This window comes from Babylonia areolata, chromosome 26 (genome assembly GCF_041734735.1).
Source record: "Babylonia areolata isolate BAREFJ2019XMU chromosome 26, ASM4173473v1, whole genome shotgun sequence".
Taxonomy (NCBI): domain Eukaryota; kingdom Metazoa; phylum Mollusca; class Gastropoda; order Neogastropoda; family Buccinidae; genus Babylonia; species Babylonia areolata.
The window spans coordinates 9,549,905-9,569,904 of NC_134901.1; the positions used below are offsets into that span (position 1 = coordinate 9,549,905).

A 20,000-nucleotide genomic window follows, 5' to 3' on the forward strand; every position below is an offset into this window, starting at 1 on the left:
ATAGGGTGCTAATTAATTGTCGTCGTCCTACACAAGTGATCGCTTCTTGGAATTCATATAATAATAATAATAATAATAATAATAATAATAATGGTATTTATATAGCGCTGGATCTTGTGCAGAGACAAATCAAAGCGCTTTCGCACCAGTCATTCACACGCATGCATAACTCTAATACTGTAGAAACTAAAGACAAGGAAGGGCAGGCATGGGAGGCTATTTTGGGAAGAGGTGGGTTTTAAGGCCAGACTTGAAAGAGCTGAGTGTGGAGACTTGACGAAGCGAAAAAGGAAGTTCATTCCAATCGCAAGGTCCAGAAACAGAGAAAGAACGGCGGCCAACAGTCGAGTGTTTGAATCTGGGTATATCAGCGTAAGGATGGAAACTGAAAATAGACCGTCTCTCTAAAACAAAAAAAGGCAGCAGGTGATGAAATACAGGCAAGTTTTCGTCGTTTGGAATTCGTAGTGATACATAACCGCAGAAACTGTATAAAAAAAATAAACAAAAAAAAAAAAAAAACCGCCAATTCCCTATTCCCCTTCCTCCCAAAATGAAGCAAATAATAATGAATCATGCACGAATCTTTTTCACTGATGCATTATTATTATTATACATGATGTGTGAATGTTCTGTGTTATTTGTTGTGCGCAGGATAAGCTGTGTCAGAACTGGTTTGGCGTTCGACTTCACCTGTGATGGAGGCCCTGTTTCGGCATGGTGATGTGCCCTTGGGAAAGGCACTTTACACCGATTCTTCCTCACGACATACACATGTCAACCGGGTACCTGATTTCAGTTGGGGAAGGTTAAAAAGCGAAGTGTTTTAAAAGCGAATATGTGAAATGCTTTTATTTGAGAACATATGTTTATTACTCTTGTTTAATCAAGTAAACCGTGTGTGTGGGGTGGGTGGGTGCGGGTGGGTGCTGATTATCTGGTTGTTGTTTTCCGCAATTTATCTTTATTCTTATCTTATCTGTCTATTATAATCAATGTGCAATATAGTAGGCTATGCTTACAATTATATTCAAAATAATGTTTCTTAATTCTTTCTGTTATTACATAAAGAATACCAGTTATTAACTGCAGTGTGTGGATGTATGTATGAAACGGTGTATGTGATCTTTTTTACATTTGTGTCTTCGTAATATTCGTAAATGCTGTTGTTGACTTTTACAGTAATGGCCCCCATGTTGTTTACTTGTCTATGTTGTGATAATGCACCTGACCAAATTTCTCCAGTTGGAGATAATAAAGTTATTCTTATTCTTATTCTTAACACAGTGGACTGCAGAAGGGAACTGGACCCCCTATCTTCCAATACCAAGCCCTGGACACAGTGGATATTATTTCACTGCCCCGATGGTCTTGAAAAGGCCATGTGGGCCCTTAAACCTTTGACTTAACCTTTAACCATGATATTATGTAATCAGACTTCGCTTGATTAACTAACGACTTATCTTCAAGACTGATGTGTGTGTGGCGAGCAGGAATGGGTGTGGAATGATTTCCAACGACTGTGTGACCTCAAGTGTGTGACAAGCATGACTGGGATTTGAATAATTTTCGAAGATCATGATGACCTCAAGCCTAAGTGTGTGTGACGAATATGAATCGGATATGATTGATTTTTCAAAAGACTATGTGACCTTTGAACCCTGAGAGGTTACCTTTAAAGGTGGAGGCGCGGATGCCGGTGACGGCGGGCCGGAGGTGGACCTGGTGGGAGCTGAAGTAAGGGTCACAGTCCGTGCCGTTGTTGCACATGATGCGGTACAGCGGGCTCCCAGGGGCCTTGTTGCACTGCAGGCTGCCGTTCTCCATCAGCTTCTCCGACCACAGCAGCCGGTCGCCCAGGAAACACACCCTGGGTTAGGGGGGTAGGTGTGGGAGCGAGGGGGAGAGTTTCAGTTTCAGTTTCAAGGAGGAGTCAAATCAAGTCAAAGAGTGGGGGAAAAGTAACGTCTGCATGTATGGATGACACTGTGCCGTAGCTGGGTAGACCAAAACCAACAGTTAGGGAGGAAGGGGGTGGTGGTGGTGATGATGGTGTGTGTGTGTGTACGGGGGTGGGGGGGTGGGGGGGCCTGTTGAACCTCTCTCTCTCTCTCTCTCTCTCTCTCTCTCTCTCTCTCTCTCTCCTCATTTCTATCCCTCCCCTCTTCTCTCGCACCCTCATCAGTCAACACCCACCCTCACCAATCTCTCCTACCCACCTACCGCTTTCCGCTCCACCCTTGGCCTCCTCCTCTTCATCCTCCCCCCTCCATCCCATCCTCTTCATCCTCCCCCCTCCACCCCTCCTTCCCATCCTCCCCCCTCCACCCCTCCTTCCCATCCTCTTCATCCTCCCCCCTCCACCCCTCCTTCCCATCCTCTTCATCCTCCCCCCTCCACCCCTCCTTCCCATCCTCCCCCCTCCACCCCTCCTTCCCACCTTCATCCTCCCCCCTCCACCCCTCCTTCCCATCCTCCCCCCTCCACCCCTCCTTCCCATCCTCTTCATCCTCCCCCCTCCACCCCTCCTTCCCATCCTCTTCATCCTCCCCCCTCCACCCCTCCTTCCCACCTTCATCCTCCCCCCTCCACCCCTCCTTCCCATCCTCTTCATCCTCCCCCCTCCACCCTTCCTTCCCATCCTCTTCATCCTCCCCCCTCCACCCCTCCTTCCCATCCTCTTCATCCTCCCCCCTCCACCCTTCCTTCCCACCTTCATCCTCCCCCCTCCACCCCTCCTTCCCATCCTCTTCATCCTCCCCCCTCCACCCCTCCTTCCCATCCTCTTCATCCTCCCCCCTCCATCCCTCCTTCCCATCCTCCCCCCTCCACCCCTCCTTCCCATCCTCTTCATCCTCCCCCCTCCATCCCTCCTTCCCACCTTCATCCTCCCCCCTCCATCCCTCCTTCCCATCCTCTTCATCCTCCCCCCTCCACCCCTCCTTCCCATCCTCTTCATCCTCCCCCCTCCACCCCTCCTTCCCATCCTCTTCATCCTCCCCCCTCCATCCCTCCTTCCCATCCTCCCCCCTCCACCCCTCCTTCCCATCCTCTTCATCCTCCCCCCTCCATCCCTCCTTCCCATCCTCTTCATCCTCCCCCCTCCATCCCTCCTTCCCATCCTCTTCATCCTCCCCCCTCCATCCCTCCTCCCCCCTCCACCCCTCCTTCCCATCCTCTTCATCCTCCCCCCTCCATCCCTCCTTCCCACCTTCATCCTCCCCCCTCCATCCCTCCTTCCCATCCTCTTCATCCTCCCCCCTCCACCCCTCCTTCCCATCCTCTTCATCCTCCCCCCTCCACCCTTCCTTCCCATCCTCTTCATCCTCCCCCCTCCATCCCTCCTTCCCATCCTCTTCATCCTCCCCCCTCCATCCCTCCTTCCCATCCTCTTCATCCTCCCCCCTCCACCCCTCCTTCCCATCCTCTTCCTCGTCATCCCCCCCTCTCCTCGTACTGCCCTCCCCTCCTCCCTTCCTTCCTCCCTCTTCCCCTCCTCATTCCTCCTCTTCTCATCGTCTTCCTCATCTTCTAATCCTCTTCCTCATCCTCCCTCCCCTCCATCCCTCCCTCATTCTTTTCTCATTCTCTTCCTCCCTTCCCTCTCCTCGTCGTGCTCTCCCCTCCTCCCTTCCTTCTTCCCATTCCTTTCTTCTCCCCTCCTCATTCCTCCTCTTCTAATCCTCTTCCTCCTCTTCCAATCCATTTCCTCATCCTCACTCCCCTCCCCCCTCCCTTCCTTCCACCCATTTCTTTCTCTTCCCCCTCCTCCTTCTCCTTCCTTCCTCCTCTTCTATATCCTATTCTACCTTCTCCTCTTCTCACCCTTTTCCTCCTCGGCCCTCTTCCTCTCCCTGCCTACCTCTTCGTACTCCCCTCCCATTCCCTCCTCCCTACCTTCCGCCCATTCCTTTCTCCTCATCCTCTTCCCATCCTCTATATGTCATATTCTTTCTCCTCCTCTTTTCATCCTCTTCTTCCTCCTCCTACTACCCCCCCCCTCCCCCCTCCTGATCTTCCTCCTCCTCTTCCACCTCCTCCGCCCTGCCCAGCTCTGCTCACTTGGGGCTACTGTCTGGCGTGGAGGCGAATATGCCGACGTAGACGCTGAGGATGGCGACGAGGACGCTGGAGAGGACGACCAGGGCCACCCTGGACACGAACTTGACCCCTGTGAACACGGTGGCCGCCACGATCAGCAGCAGCAGCGTGCCGTACACGCGGGCGTTGTTGTACTTGTCCGTGTGGAACTTCATGTCTGGGGCGATGTACACCTGTTTCATGGATTGGGGGAAATGCACTGGAAGGTTCCTTGTTGTTGTTGTTGTTTTTTTTTTTCTTTTTTCTTTTTCTTTTTTAAGTACTGAAGTGAATGATGACTACACTACATGCACACGCGCGCGTACACGCACGTACACAAACACAGAGACTACATTTAAAAACAGTGAGCGCGCGCACACACACACACACACACACACACGCCTCTCTCCCAATCCTTACCCCCACGCCCCACAGAGTCCCACACACACACACACACACACCCCTCCCCCCACCGCCCCGCCCCCCTCCCCGCAACTCACCAACAGCAGCTCAATGGAGCCAGCCAGGTACATGGCCACAGACACAGAGATGCCAATGTAGAAGAGGATGCCCACCGCCCCTCCGAACTCCGGCCCCAGGGATCGGGAGATCAGGATGTAGGTCCCTCCCCCCGTCACCCGCCCGTTGGTGGCAATGGCGCTGATGGACAGCGACGTCAGAACGCTCTGAAAGACAGAGAGACAAGACAAGACAAGACCAAACAAAACAAAAATCAAGACTAGTGGAGTGACAACACAAGACTCAAACACTTTCAAGACTCTGGAGGAGAGACAGGACATGACAAGAAAAGACAAGAAAAGAGTCAGTCAGACTCAAACACTATCCAGAGTCTTGAGGTGAGACAAGACAAGACAAGACTCAAAACTCACACACTTTCTCAATAAATCTGGAGGAGACAAGATAAGACAAGAAAGGACTCAAAGACTCAAACAATATCAAGACTCTTAAGGACAGACATGACAGGAAAAGTCTCAAAGACTCAAACACTATCAAGACACTGGAGGAGAGGCAAAACAAGACTCAAAGCAAACACTATCAAGACCAGTGAACAGAGACAAGACAAGACTCAAACACTATTAAGACTCTTGAGGAGAGACAAGACTCAAACACTGTTAAGATTCTTGAGGTGAGACGAGACCAAATACTATCAAGACTCTTGAGGAGATACAAGACTCAAACACTATTAAGACTCTTGAGGAGAGACAAGACTCAAACACTATTAAGACTCTTGAGGAGAGACAAGACTCAAACACTATTAAGACTCTTGAGGAGAGACAAGACTCAAATACTATCAAGACTTGAGGAGAGACAAGACTCAAATACTATCAAGACTTGAGGAGAGACAAGACTCAAATACTATCAAGACTTGAGGAGAGACAAGACTCAAATACTATCAAGACTTGAGGAGAGACAAGACTCAAATACTATCAAGACTTGAGGAGAGACAAGACTCCAACACTATTAAGACTCTTGAGGAGAGACAAGACTCCAACACTATTAAGACTCTTGGGGAGAGAGACAAGACTCAAATACTATCAAGACTTGAGGAGAGACAAGACTCAAATACTATCAAGACTTGAGGAGAGACAAGACTCAAACACTATTAAGACTCTTGAGGAGAGACAAGACTCCAACACTATTAAGACTCTTGAGGAGAGACAAGACTCAAATACTATCAAGACTTTTGAAGAGAGACAAGACTCAAATACTATCAAGACTTTTGAAGAGAGACAAGACTCAAATACTATCAAGACTTTTGAAAAGAGACAAGATTCAAATACTATCAAGACTTTTGAGAAGAGACAAGAGAAGACTAAGACACTATCGAGATTCTTTTACAGAAACAAGACAACAAAAAACTCAAACACTATCAAGACTCTTGAGTACAGACTAGACTCAAACACTATCAAGACCCTTGAGCAGAGACTAGATTCAAACACTTTCAAGACTTTGGAGGAAGAGGCATGACAAGAAAAAACTCAAAGACCCCAAAATTTCTGAGACTCTTGAGAAGAGATGAGACAAGACCAGAAAAGACTCAACACGTTCAAGATTCTTGTGGAGACATAAGACAAGATTAAAAAGAAATCAAGACTTTCCAGGAGATTGATTGATTGATTGAATCTTTAATGGGTAAAGAAATTAGGCACAGTAAAGGCCTTTTTACAATTCTGCCCATTTAACGACCTAAAAAATAAAGAACGAACGACACAAAACATAAAAATAAAGAAATAAACTGAAATAAAATAAATAATAAGAACGACGAATAAGAATAGGAACTTGAATAGTCTATTAAAGGTAACAAAGCGATGAAAAACTGGAACAATTGGTACATTACATGTACATAGGTACTTACACACACACACACACACACACACACACACACACGCGCGCGCGCGCGCGCGCGCGCGCGCACACACACACACACACACACACACACAAAATTATAAAACAAGCAACAAAGACATACGTACACATTCACGCCCACACACTCAACACACACAAACACACACACGCACTTACTGTTCACACATACACATACATTCAATTTTTCATTCATCATGGCATGGCAGCTAGTGGACTGAGAGGCAATACAAGAAAAGAATCAAAGACCCAAACTCGTTCAAGACTCTTGAGGAGAGACGAAATAAGACCAGACTCAAGCAAGTTTAAGATTCTGAAGGAGACACAAGTCTACAAAATACTTTCAAGGTTGAAGGAGAGACAAGGCAAAACAAGACTCAAAGACTTGCGAGACTGGAGGAGAGACTTTCAAGACTGGGTGAGAGACAAGACTCAAACACTTTCAAGACTGGGGGACAGACAAGACATGAGAAGACTCACTTTCAAGACTCTGGATAAGAGACGAGACAAGACTCGAACACTTTCAAGACTTTGGGGGAGACACAAGACCAGACACTTTCAAGACTCTGGGGAACAGACAAGACAAGACTCAAACACTTTCAAGACTCTGGGGGACAGACAAGACAAGACTCAAACACTTTCAAGACTCTGGGGGGCAGACAAGACAAGACTCAAACACTTTCAAGACTCTAGGGGACAGACAAGACAAGACTATAACACCTTCAAGACTCTGGATGAGAAACGAGACAAGACTCAAACACTTTCAAGACTCTGGAGGAGAGCTAGGACAAGACAAGACACAAATACGTTCAAGACTGGTGGAGAGACCAGGCAAGACTCAGACTTTCAAGACTCTGGTCGAGACAAGACAGGACAAGGCTAAAACACTTTCAAAACTAGAGAGAAGAGACAAAGACAGGACAAGGCTAAAACACTTTCAAAACTAGGGAGAAGAGACAAAGACAGGACAAGGCTAAAACACTTTCAAAACTAGGGAGAAGAGACAAGACAGGACAAGGCTAAAACACTTTCAAAACTAGGGAGAAGAGACAAAGACAGGACAAGGCTAAAACACTTTCAAAACTAGAGAGAAGAGACAAAGACAGGACAAGGCTAAAACACTTTCAAAACTAGGGAGAAGAGACAAGACAGGACAAGGCTAAAACACTTTCAAAACTAGAGAGAAGAGACAAAGACACGACAAGGCGAAAACACTTTCAAAACTAGAGAGAAGAGACAAAGACAGGACAAGGCTAAAACACTTTCAAAACTAGGGAGAAGAGACAAAGACAGGACAAGGCTAAAACACTTTCAAAACTAGAGAGAAGAGACAAAGACAGGACAAGGCTAAAACACTTTCAAAACTAGGGAGAAGAGACAAGACGGGCCAAGACCCAAAGACTTCCAAGACTCTGGAGGAGAGAAAAGATTAGACCAAAAAAAAAACTTTCTAGACTCTGGTGGGGAGAAAAGAAGAAAAGACTAAAACACTTCTAGGACTGGTGGAGCGAGAAGACAAGACTCGAAGACCTTCAAGACTGACGGAGAGAACAGACAAGACAAGACTCAAACACTTTCCAGACTCTGGGGGAGAAACAAAACAAGACAAGACTCGAAGACTCTCAAGACTCTGGTTGAGAGACAAGACAAGAAAAGACATGTGACGTTTTTGCTTTAAGTCCAGCCGACTGCACAGGGCCATATCAAAACTGCCCAATGACAAAACCCTGTCACATCTTTGGGGGTGGGGTGGGGGGGTTAAGGGGGGAAGGGGGAGGGGGCAGTGGGGTACGGGGGTGGAATCTGAAAACAGAAAGACAAAACAACATGTCAAAAAACACAATTCATCACTTCTTATCTTAATCATTGAGCTCCTTTAGACAAACAAGACCATCAGCCCGTCCGCTAAATTTTTCATCCCCAGATTATGAAAGACGTTTAAAAAGGACGAAAAATATTTTAAAGCAGTTGTGTGTTTACAGGGTTACAACGTAATCGCAATAGACGAAGTACACTAAACCACTTTATAGTAGAGCACGAACAACGATGTCTACAATTTCTCAAGTATCAGAATTATAAAGTGACTTTCATACATCACAGAAATAGTCAGAAACTTGGAATCTTCATTTCAATGTTTAAAAAAAAATGTAACGTCCTGCATACTGGAAGAAAAAAAATCCCAAACATGAGTATGCAATTAATTTCAACAATAACATGAATAATATCATTGTATGATAGAAAAAAGATCTGGGAGCTTTTTTTTTCTTAATGAAACCTTAGTTACCTAAGGTCCTTTATTGATGAAGATAACTTTTTGAAAACTGTACAAAGTCATAGTACGGTCGCATATAGAGTAAGAAAAATGCAGTATGGTATCCATACCTTAAGGGACAATCTATTGCACTGGAAAACAAAATTCAAAGGAGATCCACCAAAATGGTTATTGTAGAAATCTGACATACTCAGAACTGTTAAGATACTTGTAATTGTCGTCACTGAAAGGAACAAGATTTAGAAGAGATTTAATCCAGACACACAAAATATTTATCTACATTGGAATATCGATACAAGCTGAATTTGTTAAGAGTTCCTCTGATAAAAAAAAAGAAAAAAAAAAAAAAAAAAGAAAAGAAATCGTGAAGCAAAATGTCACTTAAGACATTGTAACACTTACACTCCCAAGTTCAGTTTTACCAGTCGAGTTATCAAACATTAGAGCAGTCTGAATATCAACATCAAAACTGCGCAAATTGTTAACAAGTTCAAAAATCCTGCTCGATGGTGATCCCAAAATGCAACCGTGTTTTCAAGTTTATTATGACTAGGACTTTATCTTCACTGATGATGGAAATCAGAACTGGCATGGAAAGCAAACCACCAATGATATTATGTAAACAAGAAGGGTCGCGAGGTCCAAATAATTAGCCCCTACTGCTACTACTACAAGAATCCTTGTTTTACGTCATTCCCTGACATGAATTACTAGCTGACGTAAACAGTATTACGATATTTCGGTTTACATCACACACACACACACACACACACACACCCCCTTTCTTTCATTAAAAAAATATTTTAGATTTTTTTTTAATTTAAAGAATCATCCTTATGCGTCTGTGTGTGCTTATGTGTCTGTGTGTATGGTGTGTTTTCGTGTATCTGCCACTTCTGGTGTAAACTTCACTCCTGGATCCCGGAGCTGAGTTGTAGGCTGTCCCTGGTGGATCAGTCTGAGTTGTCACCGCAGCATCATTCAGGAACAGTCCAACTGGTCACCTTGATTTGGAACTGGTTGTAATACTGGTCCAGCAACTACAGGCAATGTAGTCAAAGCTTCTTTGGGCTGGTCTTCTTGCGGGCTGGTCTAGCTCGAGAATCACTGGTTCAGGTCCACAGAAAGAAACACATTCAAAAGTCCATAAAAAAAAACAAATAACACTGCAGAATGGCCAGCTAGTGCCCAGTGTTTACAATATCACCGCCAGAGCAAAACAGCACAGAACGCGAAAACTACTCACCACACAGCAGCAGCTGAAGACGATGAGGAAAGCCTCCACAGCTCCGGCCTCCCCCACAATCCAGTAGAGACGCACGAAATAGATGACCCCGAAGATGTTCTGGATGCAGGGGAAAAACACTCCCATGATGACGCCCAAGTTCGCCTTCTCCTGCCGGCAATATCCCCACATGCAAGCATTAAAGAGGGACGGGGGAGAAGGGAAAAGACGACAGTGACAGAATGGGAGAAGGTAGAGAGTGAGAGAGAAAGATGGTGAAGGGGAAGATGAGATAGTGAGGACAGAGATGGGGGGAGTGTGAGAGCGAGAGAGACGGAGAGGGAGAACTGGAAGAGATAGTGTGGTAGGGACAGAGAGAGAAGAGTGTGCTGGGAACCCTGAAAGAGAGAGAGAGAGAGATGCGGGGAAGAGATCGGGGAAGAAAGAACGAGAGAGAGAAGGGGAAGACAGAACGTGATAGGGAATGGGTGAGAGAGGGGGGGGAGGGGAAGAGAGGGAGGGACAGAGAGAGAAATGGGTAAGAGAGATAGGGATAGAGAGAGAAAGATATGGATGGGGGGGAAGAGAGGGGTTGGGGAAGGGAGACGTAGCTAGAGAAATGAGGAGAGAGACACTGGCTGTCAGCTGTACATAAAGAAGCAAAAAATAAAGACAAAGGCAAACAAAAAATGGGAGGAAGGAAAGAAAGAATGGACATAGAAAGAATGAGAGAAAGAAAGAAAAAGAGAAGACAGGAAGAGACGAACAGCTCGCTCTGCCTTTTGCCTTGTGCCATCCTTTACTCCGAAAGCACTGTTTGTAAACTTTTCAAGAAAAATAAATAAGAGAGAGTTTGTTTTTTTTCAAACAAAAGCCAAAATCTTCATGTCTCACTTGTGATTCCTGATAATTAAAAGACAACAAGAACGAAAACAAGGCGTAATGGGCCTTCTATAACAATCAATTTAATCCATAAAACGAATAAACAGTTCAGGAACCTTAATCAATCAATACATAAAAACTTCAAGAGACTCTGATTCCGTGCTATCTTGAGCTTCAACGATCGGACACAAGGTATTCGATTTCATCAAACAACAAATAAGCAACAACAACAAAATAACAATAATAAGGTATCTCTTCCTTTCGGTCTGTAACGTCAGAAGATCAAATTTTCAAAGACCAAAACATTTACGGCCATCAGATGATAAAAGAAACACACGCACGCACGCACGCGCGCATTCACACACACACACACACACACACACACACACACACACACACACACACACGAAATTTAAAAGAAACTGTAAAACGGCTTTGCCTATTAGATAAAAGAATACACAGCAGAATACAAACTAGCTCTGTGTCTACCTTTGGTACTGCACCATCCTCTTGTCCGTGGTTGGGGTCCTCCATGTCTTCCAGGTACTGCTGTACTGTCGAGTCCGTTGCCGATCCCTCAAACAGATCCATCTTGTCGGAGAAGATCACGGTCTTTGTGGACGAGTCCTTTTTACGGACATTGGCCAGAGGGATCCCTCCGTTCTCTGGTTTGAGAAAAAAACAAAACAAACAAAAACAAAAAACACTAGAATAAAATAAATGGTTGTCCCCACTGAAGTCGACCTCGTTTAACTCAACTGTCTCATCGGGTAGGTTGACACAATTCTTCAGCCCCGGCCGGCAGTCTCCTCCATCTCAGTAAATTTCCTTCGCTTAAATCGCTCTCATGTAAGTGGACAGACATCTCGTATTCATCGACTATTACTAACAAAATAAACTTTTTTCCCTGCAGACTTTTTTTTTTCGTCCACGTCTGTGACAAAAGCTATGTTTCAGACACGGGAAAAGTAAATTCCGATCAGTTGCGCCGCTAAAGCTGTAGGGCTTTTTTAGGGTTAATATATTGAGAGAGAGAGAGAGAGAGAGAGACAGAGACAGAGACAGAGACACAGAGAGAGAGAGAGACAGAGAGAGAAGAACTTTAATCTCCAGGCCTCCGGACCCTACAGTTTCAGTTTCAGTAGCTCAAGGAGGCGTCACTGCGTTCGGACAAATCCATATACGCTACACCACATCTGCCAAGCAGACCAGCGGCGTAGACCCTACAAAGAGATCAAAGTAAACAACTGGTGATCACGTAGCGACAACAAATATCATATCCTAACCTGAAGAACGAAAGTGCTTCTTGTGCACAGTAAATCAATTCTAGATTTCTTCACTGCTGTCAAAGAATTCCTGTCGTATCTTCTGGGCATTAAATATATACACACAGAGTTTACGAACACTGTAAACAGAGCCATTCTTCAGCAAGTACACATATGATTGGCTTTCACTGTTCAGATGTTTTTGCCTTAAGTTATTGGAAAGGACATAAATGTTTATAAAATTATCTTCATCTTTGACCACGTTACAATGTTTACATATGTAATTAGAATTACATTTGGATGTTCTCCTGAAAAATTGTCCATTCATTGGGAGAAAACCAAGCCGTGATTTTATCAAGTAGTCCCAAAAACATTTCTTATCCACAAAGTCAAAATATTGTTCACATTCAAAACCAGTTTTGAACAAACTGTAGTTATGATATATATCTTTAGACATTACTGTCTCGTCGAGAAAGAGAGACAGACAGACAGACAGACAGATACTGACACAGACAGACAGAGAGAGAGGGCGGGGGAGAGGAGAGACAGAAAGAAAGTTAGAGAGAAGAAGAAGATAATGAGCACACCTTACCCTTAATCAATTGCTACAAGTTGTTCAAAGAAGAGATGCTCCCAGGTTTCACCGAAAGGGGGAGAGAATGATGAATCCATCGGCGCCAACAGAATCACGACTGGAAATGGTAAACGGACTACGATTTCAGAACTGGTGGAATTCCCATGTGCCTGTGGGCGGAAATTCTCCACTAAGCGTGGCATGAAGATCCACAGAACCAAAAGGGGTTGTATGAAGAATCTGACGAATGCTCAGCAGCGCACTGCACCAGCAGATAAGACGTCGGAAAACCAAGGCCAGGATTCAAACCACAGTGCCAAGGACATCCACGCTGATAATTCAGACGAATCAATCGTACAAGATCTTGAAGCCAAACGCCAGAAACTAAACTTGCCACCTGCAAGTGCAAAAACGGAATGGGAAGATCTTGACCAGAAAATAGTTCGAAAACTTGATGCGCTGATAGGAAAGAGCACTTTGGAACACAAGTTAGCCACCTACGGAGATATCGTGTACGCAACCTGTCGGGAAACCTATGGAGTGAAAGAACCAAAGACAAGAACACCTCAAAAATCCAGGCGACAACGAGAAATGGACAACATCCAAAATGCAAAAAGAAAGCTAAAAAAAACAAAAAAACGGTGAAGACAGCTTCAGAATTTGAGATACAGGGCCTACAGAAACTCTAGAAAGACCTGTTGGAGGAAAAATCTTCTTCTCTGTCATGGCTGCAAGACTGACAAAATACCTCATAGAAAATGAGTACCTGGATGTGTCAGTCCAGAAAGGTGGCATCCCATGAGTTCCTGGCTGTGTAGAACATGCCACAATGATTTGGGATGCAATCCAAAGATCAAAGGCAGAGAAAAGAACCTTGACGTGGTACGGCTGGATCTGGCAAATGCGTACGGGTCAGTTCCTGATGAGATGATCCAACTGGCTCTCGAGATGCACCATGTACCAACGAACATCGGGGAAACGCTGAAGAAGTACTTCCATTGCTTATCTATGCAGTTCACCACCAAGGAATACATGACAGATTGGATCAATCTGGAAGTGGGCATAGCCATGGGCTGTGCAATTTCTCCAATCCTGTTCGTGCTGGCAATGGAAGTGATGTTGAAGGCCTCAATGAAGGGAACGGATCGAGCCGACCTCGGTAACGGATACCAGATACCTCCTTTGAAAGCCTTCATGGATGACACAACAGTCCTTTCAACAAAACAGATGACACCCGTGAAATATTGAAAAGGCTGAACGAGCTAGTTGCCTCAGCCAGGATGAACTTCAAACCAAAGAAATCACGAAGCCTCTCACTGTGTAAAGGAAAGGTAGCTGAAACGGTCACATTCACTGTAGCCAACCAAGCCAACGGTGTCAGATGAACCAGTCAAGAGGCTTGGAAGATGGTATGACGAGTCCCTGAAAGACACAAAAAGAGGAAAGGAAACCAAGCAGACAGCAGAAGAAGGCCTGCACATCATAGACTAGTGTGGCCTTCCTGGCAAATACACAGTGTGGTGCCTACAGTCCATGCTGATAACAAAGCTCCTGTGGCCTCTCCTGATATATGATATCAGCTGTAGCACAGTCGAGTCGATTGAGGCAAAGATCAACAAGTACACACGCAAATGGCTTGGCGTCCCACCTGGTCTCACTGACGTGGCACTCTACTGAATCCAAGCAAAGCTGAGGCTACCTCTGAAGTCCCTTGTCGAAGAATACAAGGTAGGGAAGGCAAGACCTCAGCATGCTCGAAGACTCAGGTGACAGTATTGTGAGATCCAACTAACCCAAGCTGAAGACTGGCAGAAAATGGAAAGTCAGGGAGGCAGTCAGTGCAGCGAAAGAAAGCCTTAAGACGAAGGAAATAATAGGACACACCCAAACAAACAGACAAGGCCTGGGATCGACAAAGATGGAATGGTGGTCTAAGGCAAGGGGGAAAACAAAAAGAGACATGATCATACAGGAGATCAAGAAGGAAGAGGATGATAAAGAGTCCAGAAGGCAGTCCAGCAAGGCCAGCAGGGGCAGTGGACAACATGGGAAAATGCACTCCAAAGGAGCCTGAGCTACAGCGACGTGTGGAACATGGCCCCTCTGAGGATCAGCTTCATCCTAAGATCTGTGTACGACTTCCTCCCTCGAATACAAACTTGGTGAAATGGGGGAAAGCAGATGACCCTGCGTGCCCACTCTGCCATGGCAAACAAACAGTGGAACATGTCCTCAGCTTATGCAAAGCGGCGTTGAGCCAAGGACAGTACACATGGAGGCACAACCACGTGCTAAAAGAAATTGCACACGTGGTGAGCACTGTCCAAGGAGCACCAACCCCACCAGAAGTTCCAGTAGAGTTCCGCTCGGTAGAAGGCAATAAAGTCTGGCCAGGAACAGCATCTAAAGTTTCCAAAGCATGGAAACGTGGGCTGCTTGATGGTGCCGAAGATTGGGAATGCACAGTTGACCACACACACACACACACACACACACACACACACACACACACGTGCGCGCGCGCTCCTGAGTGAGCCAGATGGTGTTCTTTGTTTGATATTTACTTGACTCCATCTACCATGTGTCGCCTGACGAGAAAGTATTTGCTGACCAGAGATTTGAAAGGCACATCATCACTGCTAGGATGTGCCATGGCAGAATAGGTCAGGCGTTGGATTTCTGATCTACAGTGTTCACCAGTGATCAGTGTTCGAGGCCCCGTTTCGACATGGAACTGTGTTCTTGGGAAAGGCACCTAACTCTGATTTTCCTCACTCCACCCAGGTGTGAATGAGAAACTGACTTTGTCTGGGGAGGGTCAACATGGAGGAAGGTGATGACTGGGCCCCAACTTCCTGTGTTGAGCCCCAGACACAAAAGATAAAACAAAATTCACTGACCCGATGGCCGTAAAAGGCGACTGGATCTAAAATAGGAAAATACCATGCACGTGAAATTCAGGACATTAGCGGGCTTGATGTGAAATCGCTCTGTTCACTGGAATGAAGGAATATTAGGCGAAATTTGCACGAGGTATCCATGTGAGCACGGCTTGAATGAAAGCCTAGCACAAAAAAAGAGGCAAGGCTCAAGACCCACTTGTGGCACGCACTTTATCCAACCAATAACAAGCAAAAAATAAATAAATAAATAAATCGTTAAAAATGTGTTCTGTTCTGGATATCATGAAGTTGGAAAAAAAACGTGTTGGAGTGGTGTAGAACCCGTTGTATATCGAGATTTACGTCCCACGATTTCGATTAAATTTAGAAGTGTCCGTCAATGTAACTTTCGTACTGAGCAAAAGAAGTTATTTGAATAAATGATGAAACGACTGCTATTAACCTTCACCGTACTTGGTTATTTTCCCACTTATCCATATTTAGTGGGTCTCACAGACCCACACTCGCTAAAGAAGGAATCCAGAGCTTACCCCCTATTCATACATCGTGGGTCTGACAGACCCATACAAATTAATGTGGGCTTTTCCAACTTCAATAGACTGAGCAACACGTTCCTGTCATCAGATCTTTTCCCACCCCTCTTCCGGCCAATCAATAGCAGCCTCTGTATGTGTGTGTCTGTGTCTGTGTGTCTGTGTGTGGCAGCCTCTGTATGTGTGTGTGTGTGTATGCGTGGCAGCCTCTGTATATATATATATATATATATATATATATATTTGTGTGTGTGTGTGTATTTGTGTGCGTGCGCGAGCGTGTAAGTATACACGTCAGGAGAGCTCTGTGCGCGCGCGCATGTGTGTGTGTGTGTTCGTGTGTGTGTAGAGGATGAGGTATGTGTGTGTTTGCATGTGTACTGTAGGAGCAACGGAATATTGGAATGTGCGGGTGTACACACACACACACACACACACACACACACACACACACACGCACGCACGCACGCACACACACACACACACACACACACACACACACACACACACACATATATATATATATATATATATATATATATATATATATATATATGTCATCGTCAGGAAAAGGGATAGGCAAGATGTACGTGTAACAAAGACCATGTAGGCGCCGAGTGTTGGACAGACCATCGCCTTGTAGTCTCGAAGCTGAATATTCGAATCCAGCCCAAGAGACGCCCCCAAGGCCAGAAGGCTCCAAAACGGCTTAACATCGCTAAGCTGAAAAACATCACCATCAAACAGTCCTTTGGGGAGCTGCTGGAAGATCGTCTGGAATCCGCCTCTCTGGACAACCAGAATGTGGAGTCTGACTGGAGGACCCTGCGTGAGCTGATCTATAGTACAGCTTCAGAGACCCTGGGACCCATGACCAGAAAGCACAAAGACTGGTTTGATGAAAACTGTGATGAAATCAAGCAGCTTCTGGATGAGAAACGCCGTCTGCATCAAGCCTACCTGAGCAACCCAAAGTCCACATCAAAAAAGGATGCGTACGATGCCATCCGCAGGACTGTTCAGCAAAAGTTACGCCAGATGCAGGATAAGTGGCTGAGTGACAAAGCTGATGAGATCCAGGGATATGCTGACAGGCACGATATGAAGAGGTTCTATGATGCCTTAAAAGAAGTCTACGGCCCCACATCCTCAGGATCATCCCCCCTCCTCAGTGCAGATGGGAATACCTTGATCACCGAGAAGGAGAAAATTATCGAACGCTGGGCTGAGCACTTCAACAGTGTCTTAAATCCCCCTTCCTTCATAAATGATGAAGCCATAGACCGTCTCCCACAAGTCCCCATCAACGAAACACTGGACGATCCGCCAACACCTCTTGAGACCCAGAAAGCAATCCATCTGCTATCCAGTGGCAAAGCACCTGGCTCAGACTCCATACCAGCAGAGGTCTACAACGATGGAGGCACTGTGCTGACTGAGAAGCTCCATCAGCTGTACTCACTCATGTGGAAAGAAGAGATGATCCCCCAGGATTTCAAAGATGCATCTATCATTCACTTGTACAAGCGAAAGGGGAACCGGCAGGCCTGTGATAACCATCGGGGCATTTCCTTGCTCTCCATCGCAGGCAAGATACTTGCCAGGATCCTACTAAACCGCCTCACAGCACACCTTGACCAAGGTCATTTGCCTGAGAGCCAATGTGGATTCCGGAAAGAGCGCGGAACCACCGACATGGTGTTTGCTGCAAGGCAGCTGCAAGAGAAATGTCAGGAGCAAAATGCTGCTCTGTTCTCCACCTATGTCGACCTCACCAAGGCCTTCGACACCGTGAGTAGAGAGGGACTTGGAAGATCATGGCCAAGTACGGATGCCCTACCAGCCGCCGTGGCGAAGTGGTTAGCGTCGCGGACTGACGGCTGGGAGGACGCGGGTTCGAATCCCAGCGGAGGTGGGTTTTTCGGCCCGTGGCCGGCTCCTACCCAGAGTTGAGTGTGCTGTGGGCTTAAATGGGGAGACTGGGACCACACAGTCGAGTGTCATCAACTTCAAGGATGCGTCTTTGGGTGTGTTGCTCTAATTACCTGACCAACACTGCAAGTGTCTGTATCTCTCGGGCCTGGTTAACGCCGGGATATCATTATGACAGGAAGCATAGAGTACAGCCTTGTCACGCAGTCCCAAACCAAAATGGACCTCCATAGCAACATCGTCATCATCATCGTCATCCTCCTCCCCCTTCATCGTCATCAATATAAACAAAATAGTCTCAAAGTCTGTGACCTTTCATGCCCTGCTCTCATGGTGACCTCAGTTTCGATACCCCTCCACTTCCGTGCTTTGGGTGAGTCCTGTCAATGTCGTCAGTGTCGGCAGATTCATGGGGGGGCTGTTGTTTGAGGGACGTGGTGGCGGTCTCCACTCTGGGAGAGACGCTCGCTCAGTCTGGCTCCGCGACTAAGCCATTATTGTCGTTAGTAGGGGGCTTAGTAGGTGGTGTCCTAAGTACGTTAAAACAGAACAGGCACCACTGAACACCACTGAAGTGACTCAGCAGCAGTGCAGGGTCTCCTCTGGTGTGTGGCCTCCAGGCGACCTAACATCGATGGTTCCCTGTGGACTGCCGACGCTGGGACTGCGACGGACGAACCCGGGTGTGGCCGTGTATGGGGGAATCTAAATGAGCGGCGTGGGAGTAATGCCACTGAAACGGCGCAGATGATGGGGCAGCAAAACAAAAAAACAAAAAAAAAACAAAAAGTACGGATGCCCTCGGAAATTTATTTCCTTGGTCAGCCAATTCCATGAAGGCATGCAGGCTCGAGTCCATGACAATGGCGAAACATCTGCTCCTTTTGCTGTCACAAATGGTGTCAAGCAAGGCTGCGTCCTGGCTCCAACGCTGTTCAGCCTCATGTTCTCTGCAATGCTTACTGATGCCTTCAGAGATGGCGATGTTGGAATCGACCTAAAGTATCGAACAGATGGCAAGCTAACTTGATGGCAATTAATAAACTTGATAATCATCAAAATATAACTTGCCTGAGGCAATGACACCGGTAGCCTGCTGTACTGTTGTGTTCTCCGTGAAAGCCGGATGCGATGTGCCAGCCAACTACAGAAGCAGTGAGGTAGCCTATGTGTCATCAGTCACGTACGCACAATCACTTCGTTCCACGTAGTACAAAGGGATTATTGGTTTGTTCCCTTCTTTTGCGAGTATGGGTCTGAGAGACCCACGAATTACGAATAAGGGTACTTAGTGTTTTCTCTTCTTTGGGGAGTATGGGTCTGTAAGACCCACAACGTAGGAATGCAGGTAAAAATTTTCACAATTACGTAACTGATTAACTAATCAGTTAAAGTGTACATTAATTTACTAAAATGATGCATATGTTGTGACAACAAAAGTCATGAAATTTCAAATTAATCGGACACCAAATATATTTTAAAGGCATTTTTTGAGGCAAAAATGGGTCTGTCAGACCCACAAAGTACGGTGAAGGTTAATCAGTGTGCCAGTATGTCAAATAAAAGTGCAATGTTCTGTGAATAAGAAAGAAAAATATAACAGGAATTTTAGTGAAAATACTTATATTTGTGTATGTCTTTCCTAGTCTTTCCTATAAGTGCGATGTTATTATAATTATGTCTGGAGAGAACTGATTTTTCAGCCAAATTTTGAGTCAACTGATTGAATATTTCCAGAGTAAATGAACATGTAAAAGTTACACACACACACACACACACACACACACACACACACACACACACGGAAACACCGGATTAACACACAGACTAATAATATTTTGTTTACACAAGTGAGTCAGAAAAAGAAGGACCGAGTACCATTCAAGGAGCACTCGTGTAGTGAATTTCCGATTTTGTCGCCTCAGACAGAACTCACCTCCTCACAGTTT

At 45.8% G+C, this 20,000-nt stretch overlaps 1 protein-coding gene across 1 annotated transcript in view; it reads right to left on the reverse strand.

The window, feature by feature from the left end:
* Window positions 1–20,000, reverse strand: part of LOC143300586 (solute carrier family 12 member 4-like) — a 63,621-nt gene that overhangs the window by 41,820 nt on the left and 1,801 nt on the right. Inside the window, exons 2-6 of the mRNA XM_076614361.1 lie at window positions 11,334–11,509; window positions 9,984–10,133; window positions 4,581–4,766; window positions 4,063–4,274; window positions 1,674–1,870 (exon numbers count right to left, since the gene is read on the reverse strand). Coding sequence (XP_076470476.1) covers window positions 1,674–1,870; window positions 4,063–4,274; window positions 4,581–4,766; window positions 9,984–10,133; window positions 11,334–11,509 — 921 coding nt within the window. The remainder of the gene's footprint in view (window positions 1–1,673; window positions 1,871–4,062; window positions 4,275–4,580; window positions 4,767–9,983; window positions 10,134–11,333; window positions 11,510–20,000) is intronic.